The sequence below is a fragment of the Phalangium opilio genome, unplaced genomic scaffold, assembly GCF_054372755.1.
Source record: "Phalangium opilio isolate 3A_F unplaced genomic scaffold, DU_Popi_V2 ptg000054l_1, whole genome shotgun sequence".
Classification (NCBI taxonomy): Eukaryota; Metazoa; Arthropoda; class Arachnida; order Opiliones; family Phalangiidae; genus Phalangium; species Phalangium opilio.
Window position 1 is genome coordinate 5048526 of NW_028324173.1, and position 12559 is coordinate 5061084.

Below are 12559 nucleotides of genomic sequence, written 5' to 3' on the forward strand. Positions count from 1 at the left end.
AACTGACTCATCCAGTGATGAAGAAATTATAAATAGGGATTCGGGCGAAGAATCCGATGAGAGTGCCATGGATATAGAAAATAGAATGACGAATGTCAGAACATGGTAATTGGGATTTTCAATTTTAATTTAGTTTGAATGAACTCAGCCTTAATTAGTGTATATTTGGAAGGTGTACCTGTCAAAATTGTGTTGTTCTGGGAAGCCCCGAAGAATGTATCTGCTGCTGTGAACAAGTAGCAGTTAAAAGAAAATCCAATGAAGGTGGGCACCTCTGTGTAACACAACATGTGGGCTTTTCTTTGAAATGTCTTGAAGAAGAAGTTTTAAAGACGGCTTACAACGCGTATGTAAGAGCGGACATGAGAAGATTTGGCGTGAATGATAGGAACATGATTACTGCCGAGTACGATATTAGTTTTTATTGTTAAACTACCAGGTTAATTAGCTATTAATACGTTTTAGGAGACATCGTTACACAGCATACCGACAATTCGTCCGGTTTGTTTATCAACACTTGGGTAAACGCCAGAGGGTAATTATACCAGCTTGTGTTGTTAATAAGATAAGGGAAAGATTTCCTGCCCCAAACTTGATATACAAAGGATTTGTATATGTTTAAACCAAAAATTGAGTTTAAAATATTATTAGTCTTAACTTTCTAAGTCAAAAGTAAAAGCTAAAATTTGTGATATTTAAAAACTAAAATACTAAATCTTATTTCTGATCTTCCAAGATAAACTAAAATATTGTTAAGTCTTAAAACTAAATTTATGATACATCAAGAATCTTCAAGGTCAAAACTAAAATATTGTTAAGTCATAAAACTGAATTTGTGATACTACATTGTTAAGTCATAAAATTAAATTTGTGATACTACTAAATCAAATTATTGCTCAATAAAAGTTCCTAAAAGTTTTATGATTTGATGAATGAAATTAAAACATAGTTTTAGTATTTTTTTATTTGGTAATATGAAAAGTGCATTAACTGCACTCAAATAACACAATATTTTAAAAATTAAAAAATCCAGTGTCATCAGCCTTAATTTTGGAATCTAGAAACATGGTTTCTAATTAATTCAGCTTTAGGTGGTGGTGTGGTGTAAGTGTTTGACAAAGGAGGAGGCACAAGATTTGGTTGCATTTCTAGATTTAATCTTGCTTCTTCGTAAGATGGAAATTCACTTCTCCTTTCAAAATCTAATTCAATTAGTTGATCCACGTAATCTGTTAAAAATTATAATTAGAACTTTTTTTGACTGAAGGGCAAATATTGTACCATATGTGGCCTCTTCTTTGACTGCAGATACAATACAGCGCCCTTTCTTCGCTTTGGGAAATTTGGTTTTGTAGCGCAGTTCTCCATTGGCATTTTCTTTTTGACATCTGAAACTGTTCTCATTGTTGTGCAAAGCCGCCAGAGCTAACCTGATAAACCCATATAAGGAAAGAAGTACCATTTCAAACCAAATGATGGTTGTTAATTTAGACGTGAGATATACAGGGTGTTTCTGAAAGGTCTATCAGAAATTAAAAATATTCTATGACATTTTGCCCAAAAGAACACCCCCTTTAATTTCTGATTGACCTTTCAGAAACACCCTGTAATCAGTTTAAAATAAAGTCCATTACCTTGACTGCATGCCTTCATAAAAGAAGTGTGTATTTTTTGGAGCCATTGTTAGCAATTGCGAATGGTATCCTTCAAGGCTACTCGTTTGACCATCGCTGGATATCATTTTGATATCATTGCAAAGCCTAGTATTTTTTACAATTTTGGACACTTGAATGTGCGCCATTGTACCTAAATTTTAGTTATTACATTTTAATTTTATAAATTGACGGTTCATCGTAATTTGATAAGGGTAAAGCTTACCCTCTCTAATCCATTTTTTCTTTTTCGTCCCTTTCACTCGCGTTTCTTGATTCATCGGTGGGTGAACGCAATTTTTGAAATATTCCAAATCATGGTCCGTGTGTTTATTTGATATGTGGTTAAGCAAGCTCAACCATTTGTCCTTTTTCTCTAGAGGTCTTCCTGGACTGCTACAAGCGCACCAATGAAGGTGATTTGTGAGACTTTGAGTCCATCTCTCAATTATTTGGCAATCATTGATCTTTGCAGCTTGGTTAAATTTCTTGGCAACGGCTTTAAAATGGTTAAATAAATACCATGGAATGATACTCATGTTTGAACTAAAACGTACCTTTAGAAATATGCCAAGCATCAAATTGATGAGCCACTTCAGGATAAGATTCCCTCAAGTATTTTCTGACTTGGATGTGACGATCAGTAATTAGGGTCTTTAGGTAAACTTCGTTACTGTCCACTACCTTCATGCAACGCTTTAAACCCTCTAACTCCATGGCGGTGGAAGATGTAACTTCGTTACTCTACGTAATCAACCCAATTCAATATGATAAAAACCATTATTTAAAAACCAAACGTGTTATTGTACCTGTACTAGCTGGAATGTTACTATTTCTCCAGTTTCTAAATCCATGAGGGTATAGGAGCCATATTTAGCACTATGTCCAGGACTGTCACAACGACCATCCCCTCCAAAAGTGTACCTTTCAGCCCTTGCTCTATAATAGCCAAGAAGAGCTTTTTCTTCTCTTTGCCAGCGAAGCATAATCGTAGGATGTAAGTAAAATTTCTGGATTTTGAAATAGGTCCGAGATGAAATAAATGGGATTTGGAGAAAGTTGTACATTCTTATGATGTTTGTTGAGTGACCACCAGAAAACAAGATCACTGCCGCTGAGATTAAATTTCCAAGTGGCATTTTTCCATGAGTTGGTTGGCTAAACCAAGTTCTCACATGACGATTGACACACTCAATTTCTATGGCAACCATTGTACCCAAAACCTGTTTAATTTTAGCTACTGCTGAACTAGAACAAACTAAACAGGTTGCAAAAAGGCTCATCAGACAGCTCTCAAAAACTATAAACTTTCTTTCATTTTTCATGTCGTGACTGGGCAAATCTTCGTCAGATTCAGATCTGTAAAGTTTTAATTTGTTACTTCTATTCCGTTTAGTTAAGAGAAAAAAAAATACCCTGAAATATCAATGGGATTATAAGATGGGTCCTCTTTTTCGTTATCTTGGAACTCTTCATTGCTGCTGTTATCATCATCATCACCAGTAAAAAGGATTTCTTTTCGTAAACCCACTATAGGCTCGTTAGACGTGTAAAGGTTGCACTGTGTCTCAGCGTTACTAGTTTTCTTAATCTCAGTTATACTTTCAGTTTGTACAGCTTTAAAAGTAAATGACATTATCAGAATATTTTTAATTTAAACCAAAAAAACAGTTACTTCTGTCAGCTTAGATTTACCTTTCGTATTACTAGCAAATTTTGTCTGAGATAGTTTTGAACGATAATTTATTCTCGGGGTTTGACTACTTGCCGGTTTTGTTTTGGCTTCTACTTGTTTCTGTATGTATATAAATGTAATATATAATATCTACACTTATACCTTAATCATGATTTTTTATCTCTAAATTATTAACTCTCATCATTTTACACCATAATACCTTATTTGAAGAAGGTATGCCACTAGTTGAGGGCATAATTATTTCGTCATTATCAGGTTCGCTGGAGTCAGTCTGCATTTCCTCGTTATTTATTTCCTGATCAAAAGTGCCTGAACCTGATTTAACTTTAATTAAGTCACTTACAACCTAGATGTAAAATAAAATATAATAGAAACCAAAAACGCATATTTCGAACTTCATAAATAGGACTACCTCTCTTCTACGCCGCTTTAACGCAGCCACCCGTTTAGGTGCCAACTTTGGTTCATTGAACGAGAATATTGTTGGTACAGCATTGGGTTTTAATTTTGAATTTCGACTACCACTGTAACCAATTGAAGACAAAAATTCTTTTCTTCCACTTAGTTCAAAACAATCCAGTTCAAAATGCAAATGACATACACGCGAAGCCTTTGTAGGCGTGAAGTTTTTCCTTTTAATTTTAGCTAGCCACTGCTTTAAAAGATCCTTATTATCCAAAGGAAAACGATAAAAACTATTACCGGGGTTTGCGCTTGAAGATTTACACGAATAAGCACAACAATAGACCATTTTGGAAACAAAATAAATTAATAACCGCTAGCGAAACTTAACACCTTCCTATGATCTACGCGTTATTATCCACGTCGCGCCGAAGCCCGAAACCCGTTTGTTTGTCGCCAACTACGTCACGGCCCTGTTCGCTTGCGCATGCGCCGTTGGCTTTACGGAAACAAGAGACGGAGCTAGATGCTTTGCGTGAAAGTAGCCTCCGGGAAAGGGGATAGTGCAGGTAGGCTTTAATTCATTTGATAAAATATTGTAGCACTTCGAAGTGATGGTTATAATCAAGCCTCTACAAATAATTGCAGCATTGTTAATGGTATTGATTTGAATTATCAAATAACCAAGATGAAAGTATAAATTATTGATTTAGAATGATTAACTGTTGAATTTTCAGAAAATAACAGATCTAAATTCGAAAAATCTGTGTTTTTGATGCTCTCAGACATAAATATGAAGCTAAACAGAATACTTAATACACAGCAGGAACTGGCTCGTAACACTTCAAAGGACTGCGAAGTTGAAGGTTTACCAAATCTACCTTTGGCTACTTTGGAGGATTTACAATATTTGGAAAATCTTGTAGAAAATGAAGAAATCAGGAGGAGGATTGTAAGTTTCCCAAAATAAGTTATTTATAGTTAACAAACTTGTCATCTTAATTGTCTTTAAAGGTGAACAAATTAGCTGCTGTTGGAGGAAAAAGAGTTGGAGATACTTGCAGAAGCATTTTAAAAAGAGTGTTTTCTCATGGATTAATATTGCAGTTTAATTGGATTGGTATGAATGGAAAACAAGCTTTTCAAGGATTGAAAATGAAAGAAATCATTACTGGTAAGTAATATTGCCATAGAATTATATTAAAATCTATTTTCCATAGATTTTAATTTTTTTATCCCATTATTAGTTTAGATGAATTAATTGAGCTCAAAATATTGATCAAAGCACTAGCTCGTGTATGATTAACTCATGATCAAAGTCAAATTTCATTTTTTTTAATATTAACAGATGCAGTTCAATGTAACATTAAGGGATCGCGTATTTATGACATCGAAGCTGTTATCAAGAAATGGCTCAGATACGCTGGTGATAGAGAAGGTGGGAGAGAAGAAAGGAAAAAGAAAAAGGAAAATTGTCAAGCTGACTAGAATGAAATGAAATTCTTTATTAAAAAACTGAATCCTAACTTGTTACTTTATTATACCTATCGCAGTTATAGTTGACCATAAAAAGTTTGGGGGAGGGGGATTGATCGGGGGGATTTATTGCCGGGAAAGAGAGGAGGGGTTAGTGTTGGGGATGTGGTGGTTTTACTATTGGCAAATACTCAACTTATGATGTAAAAAAATATGAAGGCCATCACATGGTTTAAGAGACGCTATCCTTTCCATTCCATCAAAAATACCAGATATTGGCCAAATTCTGGTTTCCATGGAAAATGTATCTCCTGCCCAATTGAAAAAACTGCTTTTGGCCAAATGCTGGTTTCTCTGAATAACTTTTCTCCTGCCCAACTCCAAAAACAGCAATTGGCCAAATGCTGGTTTCCTTGAAACTTGTATCATCTGCCCAACTCCAAAAACAGCTATTGGCCAAGTAGGACATTTCGACTGTTCAATTGATGGTTTGCCAACACCATTGGCCAATAGCATATTCGTAACTGTTGGGCCGATTGCATTTGGCTACTAGGGATGTTCAGCCCGTAGGGCTCAGTCCACTGCCGTCCAAGGTGAGAAATAAGGAAAATTTTTAATTGGTCATTTGACCAGTAGAGCCCAAGCGTTTCAATTTAAAAACTGGTCAATGACCACTTAATATTTCTACATAAAGTCAGAGCTGCCCTGAAATGGTTCTAGGTTTTACATACTGTCTATTTGTTTTATATGTATTAATTCCAATAACCCACAACTGGGAATTTATTTTTTACTAAAGAAGGGGAATTTAAAAAGTGGTCACGGTGACAAATGGACCCTAGGCATTTAATGAATATTCTGGTCAAAGCAATTTTTAAACTGGTCATGTGGCCAGTGCCACCGCCTTATTTCTCACCCTGCTGCCGTCAACGTCATTTCCCCCATCCCTTTTCTCTCGATCCGAGATATCTTTAGAGGCGCCGGTTCCAAAGAAAGCGAGATTCTTTTCACTGCCAAGGAGCACAGTAGGGCTGTGCGCGGTATTTGAAAGTATTCGTTTCAACCAAATAGTGGACTGAATATTTACACCGACAAATTCAAATATCGGTTTTGAACCAAATCCTCATTTGGTTGTAATGGCTCAGTTATCTTTAAAGTCAAATTTAGACCAAATATTTTGGTATTAGACCAAATTCAGAAAATTCTCCAGCCGCGAGAGAGTGGTAGCTTCCGTAAAATTGACTTCCAGATTGGCGAATCACGTTACTTTATGCTGCTGTCCGCTGATCGGGGAATGACGGGGACTCCTCATCAGTCCTTCAAAATCTTTCCTCTTGGTACTCTGATACTGCTCTGCTCTCGCTGCGGCGGTTGCCGATTACTCCGGGCCGTCAGGTGACTTCCGCGGTTTTTACTTTTTACCGCCATAGATGGCGTTAAAAAGTAATGCATTTATACCGAAGATTTACTACCCCCCACTTTTACCCCCATTTTTACCCCTTTTTTTAGTGCCTTTCCCTCCTATATTACCCCCTTTTTTCCCCATTATAGCCTTAACCCCGCCCTATCCCCACCCATTTTCGCGTGCTATCCTCGCCCATTTTCGCGTTGATTTGTTTAAATTTATTCATTTAATGCTCTAAAACGCGAACAGATGGACCTAGGGTAGCTAAACTTTATATTATTTTATTTCGAAAATTTCCAAATCCCCGAGTGGACTCGAACGTACCAACGTTAACGCTACGGTTCGGAAACCCGGCACGCTAGGATTGCGCCACCGAATACTTATATAGCCCATAAGATAAAAGCTGCCATAGCGTTTCGCGCTAAGAGAGAGAAATTAAATAATCGCCCACTACCACGTTAATATGACGTTAAGTCGGCCTCAAAGTCACGTCTGAAGCTTAGAGTTCTTTTCCTAAAACCTTATTAGTCTTGAATGTAGAGAGAAACGAATTAGCAGGCAAAGTTCACCATGAGTTAACCAATGATATCGTATCTTGAAAACTCGTCTGCTTAAGCGAGCAGTCCACGTTCACATTGAGATTAATGATATCTTTATAAATAATGATGTAGTTTAATTAAGTTTAAAATTAACCGATTGAGGAAGTTACAATATATATTATTCTGTAATTTAATTAAGATTAAAATAAATATATGATATAGTCTAAGTTTAAAATTAAAATTAACCGATTAAGGAAGTTAGTATAGCTTAATTGCGACACGTCATTATCAGTTACCGGTTTGAGGAAGTTAGTATAGTTTAATCGCGACACGTAATCATCAGTTACCCGATTGAGGACGTTAGGGTAGGATTTTACTTTACTTAACTAACTCAACCAACACCTGATTCTGACTAACTAGGCCACGGGGAGTTCGAAAAAAATAGTGAAAAAATTCTAAACCCGCCGCAAGTTGGTCAAAAAATTTTTTGAAAATATGAAAATTGCATGTACTTACCGCCATTAAGACCGCTACGCGCCTAAACGCATTCTGCCCTCGATCTTGAAAAACTACCCGGGGGGGGGTAAATATAATAACAAGGACTCGCGACGGAAATCAGGGAGCACACACTGCGGAAATATAGCTATGAAATTTTAAACACCCACTGAAACACATAGAATTCTCATACCAGCGAGCTCCAATTTTAAAAATAAACAACGATATTTTGCTAAATTGCGTAGATTATTTCGGAAGTAAATAAAGATAAACCACAATATTTTGGAAAAGGCGTAACATTATTTGGGAAATAAATGAAGATAAACCACAATATTTTGGAAAAGGCGTAACATTATTTGGGAAATAAATGAAGATAAACCACAATATTTTGGAAAAGGCGTAACATTATTTGGGAAATAAATGAAGATAAACCACAATATTTTGGAAAAGGCGTAACATTAATTGGGAAATAAATGAAGATAAACAACAATATTTTGGAAAAGGCGTAACATTATTTGGGAAATAAATGAAGATAAACCACAATATTTTGGAAAAGGCGTAACATTATTTGGGAAATAAATGAAGATAAACCACAAAATTTTGGAAAAGGCGTAACATTATTTGGGAAATAAATGAAGATAAACCACAAAATTTTGGAAAAGGCGTAACATTATTTGGGAAATAAATGAAGATAAACAACAATATTTTGGAAAAGGCGTGACATTATTTGGGAAGTAAATGAAGATAAACCACAATATTTTGGAAAAGGCGTAACATTATTTGGGATGATAAACAACATATTTTGGAAAGGCGGTCACTTATTTGGAAAATTATATAAAATTTGCTTAAAATGTGGCACTTAGCGTTACCCGAGAAACACCACATGGAGGTGGCCACACGTCGTTTCTCATGGGGAGTTTTGTTTAGGCAGGTCCCCTTGCCTACTGCCGTATATATTTACTGAAATTCCAGCAAATCTCTTAAAAAAGCTAGTACTCAAGAATGAAAGATACCAATCCAAAACAAAATAATTTAACTTAATTAAGGCGACTCAATTCGAGAGCCAAAATATCTAATGGCCCCATCTAAATATTCAATAAGCCCTGAATGAATATTGTAGGAATAAAATCTACAAAGATTTTCCCGTTTTTTCATGTAAATGAAAAGATCTGCAACATTACGTTCGTCCTGCCTTGAGCAATCTTTCCAACGAATGATTCGCCAAAAATTGTACTCTGATATACCATTCAATATGCAGAATGCTACAACTTGCATTCTTTTTAAATACGTACATTCGTCAAAAACGCACACACAATATGTTCAGGAACTCTGCTGAAATCTGTTACATCCTTTCCATTTAGCAACCTTCTCATAGCTGCAACGCGATTGCTTTTGAAAGCCATAAATGACGATTTTATTTCAATAATTAACTCTTCCCACAAAAAAATGAATGTTCCCACCAAAGTGTTTTCCTAAAATAAGTTTTATTTAACCTTCGCCTTAGCTCGCTCAGACGCGTCTGACAAGAAAAAAAGGCCTCAGTTCGCGCGAGCCGTTGCTATGGTAACGAAGAAAAATCGCCCCGTTACCATGACAACCGTAACGGGGCGATCCTTCTTCGCGCAAACTGAGGCCTTTTTTTCTTGTCAGACGCGTCTGAGCGAGTTAAGGCGAAGGTTTAATCTCATTTTAGCGCAAATATTTTGCTGGGAGGAATAACTTATTTTAGGAGAAACGTTCTTGGTGGGAGGTATAACGCTTTTAGGAGAAACATTTTTGGTGTGAGGAGTAACGTTTGTAGGAGAAACATATTTTTGGTGGGAGGAATAACTTTTTTAGGAGAAACATTTTTGGTGGGAACTGGGAAGCAATATTCAAAGATGGAAAATCCAACTTTCGAAAACCCTAATTTTGAAAGTGTGGAACAGTTTTTCCACAGCATTTCATTAAAAAATTGGGGTGGTTTTTTTCCATCCATGAACGAAGAGTTGAAGGCTAAATCTGAAAGGGATGCTAAAACTTTGGTTGTTTCTCTGGACTTGGTTCCAAGCCTTAATTCTTTTAATGAAAGAAAGATAGCTTGTTCCTGCGGGAATAAGTCCAACGATGGCAATGTCAATGGATTTCTTGTGGGGGTGTTCAACGCCCAAATGCGGTTTGGATATATAATCCGATGTTCTGCTGGGCAATCTCGAGCAAACAAGCGAAAGGCTTTGAGTGCTGCGAAGAAAAAGGTTCCCGAGTATTTAGCTTCCGAGTGTGTCAAGGCTTTCGTCCCCTCCAAAAACACCTGGTTTTATAATCAAAACTTGTCGGTTACCGACAATCTTTTTCTCGTTTTCCTTTGGGTGTGTAAAATGAGCGTCACCGACGCTATAACCCATAGTGAATGTTCCTCGCGAACAGTCGTTGATTACTATTCCATGTGCCGCGAAGTGACTGAAATTATTATATCGAACAGGGCCGACAAAGTGCAGATTGGAGGACCAGGACTGTTTGTGGAGGTGGACGAAACATACCTTCACACCCGCAAATACCATCGAGGGGCGGAGTTGGCCGGGGAAACAATATGCATTTTTGGGATTTATTGCAGAGACACAAAAGATGGTCTCTTTTTGAGAGTTAGAAATAAGTCCCGTGCCGTTTTGTGGAGCCAGATGGCTAGATATATAGCCCCCGGATCTCTAATTGTGTCTGACGGAGCGCCAATGTATATGAACTGTACATTGATGGGGTTTCAAGAACACTTAACGGTGCTCCATAAGTATGAGTTCGTGAACTCTGAAGATTCACGAGCTCATACCAATAACGTAGAAAACCGGAATAGGCACGTAAAGGATGCTATAAAATCTTACAGAACCGACAGGGCGTTAAATGGTTATATGGCCTCTTACTGGTACAGGTGTCTTTTTTTCAAAGACCAGGATGGTGATTGGCTTCCTCCTGGAACCAACTTTAGTCGCTTCTTGGAGGACGTCAAAGCTTGCTATCCTGGTCCAGGGAAAAAAGGCCTTGAGCTTATTGAAGTTGGTGTGTCGGAGGAAGAACTGGAAACTCTAAATCCTGAAACACAGCCGGCATTCCTTATTGGTGGGCAAAACGAAGACAATACCGTTGATTTCAACGGTGAATGAGTTGGTGTTTTTTTTAGTTTTTGGGCAGTAGGCAAGGGGACCTGCCAGCAAAATCCCCCTCTGGATTTTTTGGGCAGTAGGCAAGGGGACCTGCCAGCAAAACTCCCCCTCTGGATTTTTTGGGCAGTAGGCAAGGGGACCTGTCAGCAAAACTCCCCCTCTGGATTTTTTGGGCAGTAGGCAAGGGGACCTGCCAGCAAAACTCCCCCTCTGGATTTTATGGGCAGTAGGCAAGGGGACCTGCCTAAACAAAACTCCCCGTGAGAAACGACGTGTGGCCACCTCCAAGTGGTGTTTCTCGGGTAACGCTAAGAGCCACATTTTAAGGAAATTTTATATAATTTTCCAAATAAGTGACCGCCTTTCCAAAATATATTGTTTATCATCCCAGATAATGATACGCCTTTTCCAAAATATTGTGGGTTATCTTCATTTACTTCCCAAATAATGTTACGCCTTTTCCAAAATATTGTGGTTTACCTTCATTTATTTCCCAAATAATGTTACGCCTTTTCCAAAATATTGTGGTTGATCTAATTCATTTACTTCCCAAATAATTTTACGCCTTTTCCAAAATATTGTTGTTTATCTTCATTTATTTCCCAAATAATGTTACGCCTTTTCCAAAATATTGTGGTTTATCTTCATTTATTTCCCAAATAATGTTACGCCTTTTCCAAAATATTGTGGTTTACCTTCATTTATTTCCCAAATAATGTTACGCCTTTTCCAAAATATTGTGGTTGATCTAATTCATTTACTTCCCAAATAATGTTACGCCTTTTCCAAAATATTGTTGTTTATCTTCATTTATTTCCCAAATAATGTTACGCCTTTTCCAAAATATTGTGGTTTATCTTCATTTATTTCCCAAATAATGTTCCGCCTTTTCCAAAATATTGTGGTTTATCTTCATTTATTTCCCAAATAATGTTACGCCTTTTCCAAAATATTGTGGTTTACCTTCATTTATTTCCCAAATAATGTTACGCCTTTTCCAAAATATTGTGGTTGATCTAATTCATTTACTTCCCAAATAATGTTACGCCTTTTCCAAAATATTGTTGTTTATCTTCATTTATTTCCCAAATAATGTTACGCCTTTTCCAAAATATTGTGGTTTATCTTCATTTATTTCCCAAATAATGTTACGCCTTTTCCAAAATATTGTGGTTTATCTTCATTTATTTCCCAAATAATGTTACGCCTTTTCCAAAATATTGTGGTTTATCTTCATTTATTTCCCAAATAATGTTACGCCTTTTCCAAAATATTGTGGTTTATCTTCATTTATTTCCCAAATAATGTTAGGCCTTTTCCAAAATATTGTGGTTGATCTAATTCATTTACTTCAAAAATAATGTTACGCCTTTTCCAAAATATTGTGGTTTATCTTCATTTACTTCCCAAATAATGTTACGCCTTTTCCAAAATATTGTGGTTTATCTTCATTTACTTCCCAAATAATGTTTCGCCTTTTCCAAAATATTATTTTCTTCTTTTAATTTAGCAAAATATCGTTGTTTATTTTAAAATTGGAGCTTGCTTCAAATATTTTTCTATTCTGGTATGAGAATTCTATGTGTTTCAGTGGGTGTTTAAAATTTCATAGCTATATTTCCGCAGTGTGTGCTCCCTGATTTCCGTCGCGAGTCCTTGTTATTATATTTACCCCCCCGGGTAGTTTTTCAAGATCGAGGGCAGAATGCGTTTAGGCGCGTAGCGGTCTTAATGGCGGTAAGTACATGCAATTTTCAAATTTT

At 36.6% G+C, this 12559-nt stretch overlaps 2 protein-coding genes across 2 annotated transcripts; one reads left to right on the top strand and one right to left on the bottom strand.

Moving 5' to 3' along the window:
• Nucleotides 1–1036: 1036 nt before the first annotated feature.
• Nucleotides 1037–4200, bottom strand: LOC149670946 (uncharacterized). The gene is made up of 10 exons (XM_089840480.1): nt 3761–4200; nt 3548–3694; nt 3348–3447; nt 3068–3269; nt 2462–3011; nt 2210–2396; nt 1879–2151; nt 1635–1806; nt 1282–1430; nt 1037–1229 (listed from the first exon to the last, which is right to left on the bottom strand). Exons 1-10 carry the CDS (start codon nt 4097–4099, stop codon nt 1045–1047), a joined length of 2304 nt encoding a protein of 767 aa, XP_089696606.1. The 5' UTR covers nt 4100–4200; the 3' UTR covers nt 1037–1044.
• On the top strand, nt 4150–5238 carry LOC149670947 (uncharacterized). Its single transcript, XM_089840482.1, has 5 exons — nt 4150–4291; nt 4353–4409; nt 4488–4702; nt 4765–4924; nt 5099–5238. Exons 1-5 carry the CDS (start codon nt 4150–4152, stop codon nt 5236–5238), a joined length of 714 nt encoding a protein of 237 aa, XP_089696608.1.
• The last annotated feature ends 7321 nt before the right edge of the window (nt 5239–12559 follow it).

What these genes read in the sequence shown, in the direction of transcription:
- LOC149670947 (XM_089840482.1), top strand. Translation starts at nt 4,150, where the DNA reads ATGATCTACGCGTTATTATCCACGTCGCGCCGAAGCCCGAAACCCGTT. An exon ending in GCTAGATGCTTTGCGTGAAA is followed by an intron (nt 4,292 to 4,352) that starts GTAGCCTCCGGG and finishes AAAATATTGTAG; the next exon opens with CACTTCGAAGTGATGGTTAT. An exon ending in AATGAAAGAAATCATTACTG is followed by an intron (nt 4,925 to 5,098) that starts GTAAGTAATATT and finishes TAATATTAACAG; the next exon opens with ATGCAGTTCAATGTAACATT.
- LOC149670946 (XM_089840480.1), bottom strand. Translation starts at nt 4,099, where the DNA reads ATGGTCTATTGTTGTGCTTATTCGTGTAAATCTTCAAGCGCAAACCCC. An exon ending in ATTTGCTAGTAATACGAAAG is followed by an intron (nt 3,270 to 3,347) that starts GTAAATCTAAGC and finishes TTACTTTTAAAG; the next exon opens with CTGTACAAACTGAAAGTATA. An exon ending in TATGAAGGCATGCAGTCAAG is followed by an intron (nt 1,431 to 1,634) that starts GTAATGGACTTT and finishes TGGGTTTATCAG; the next exon opens with GTTAGCTCTGGCGGCTTTGC.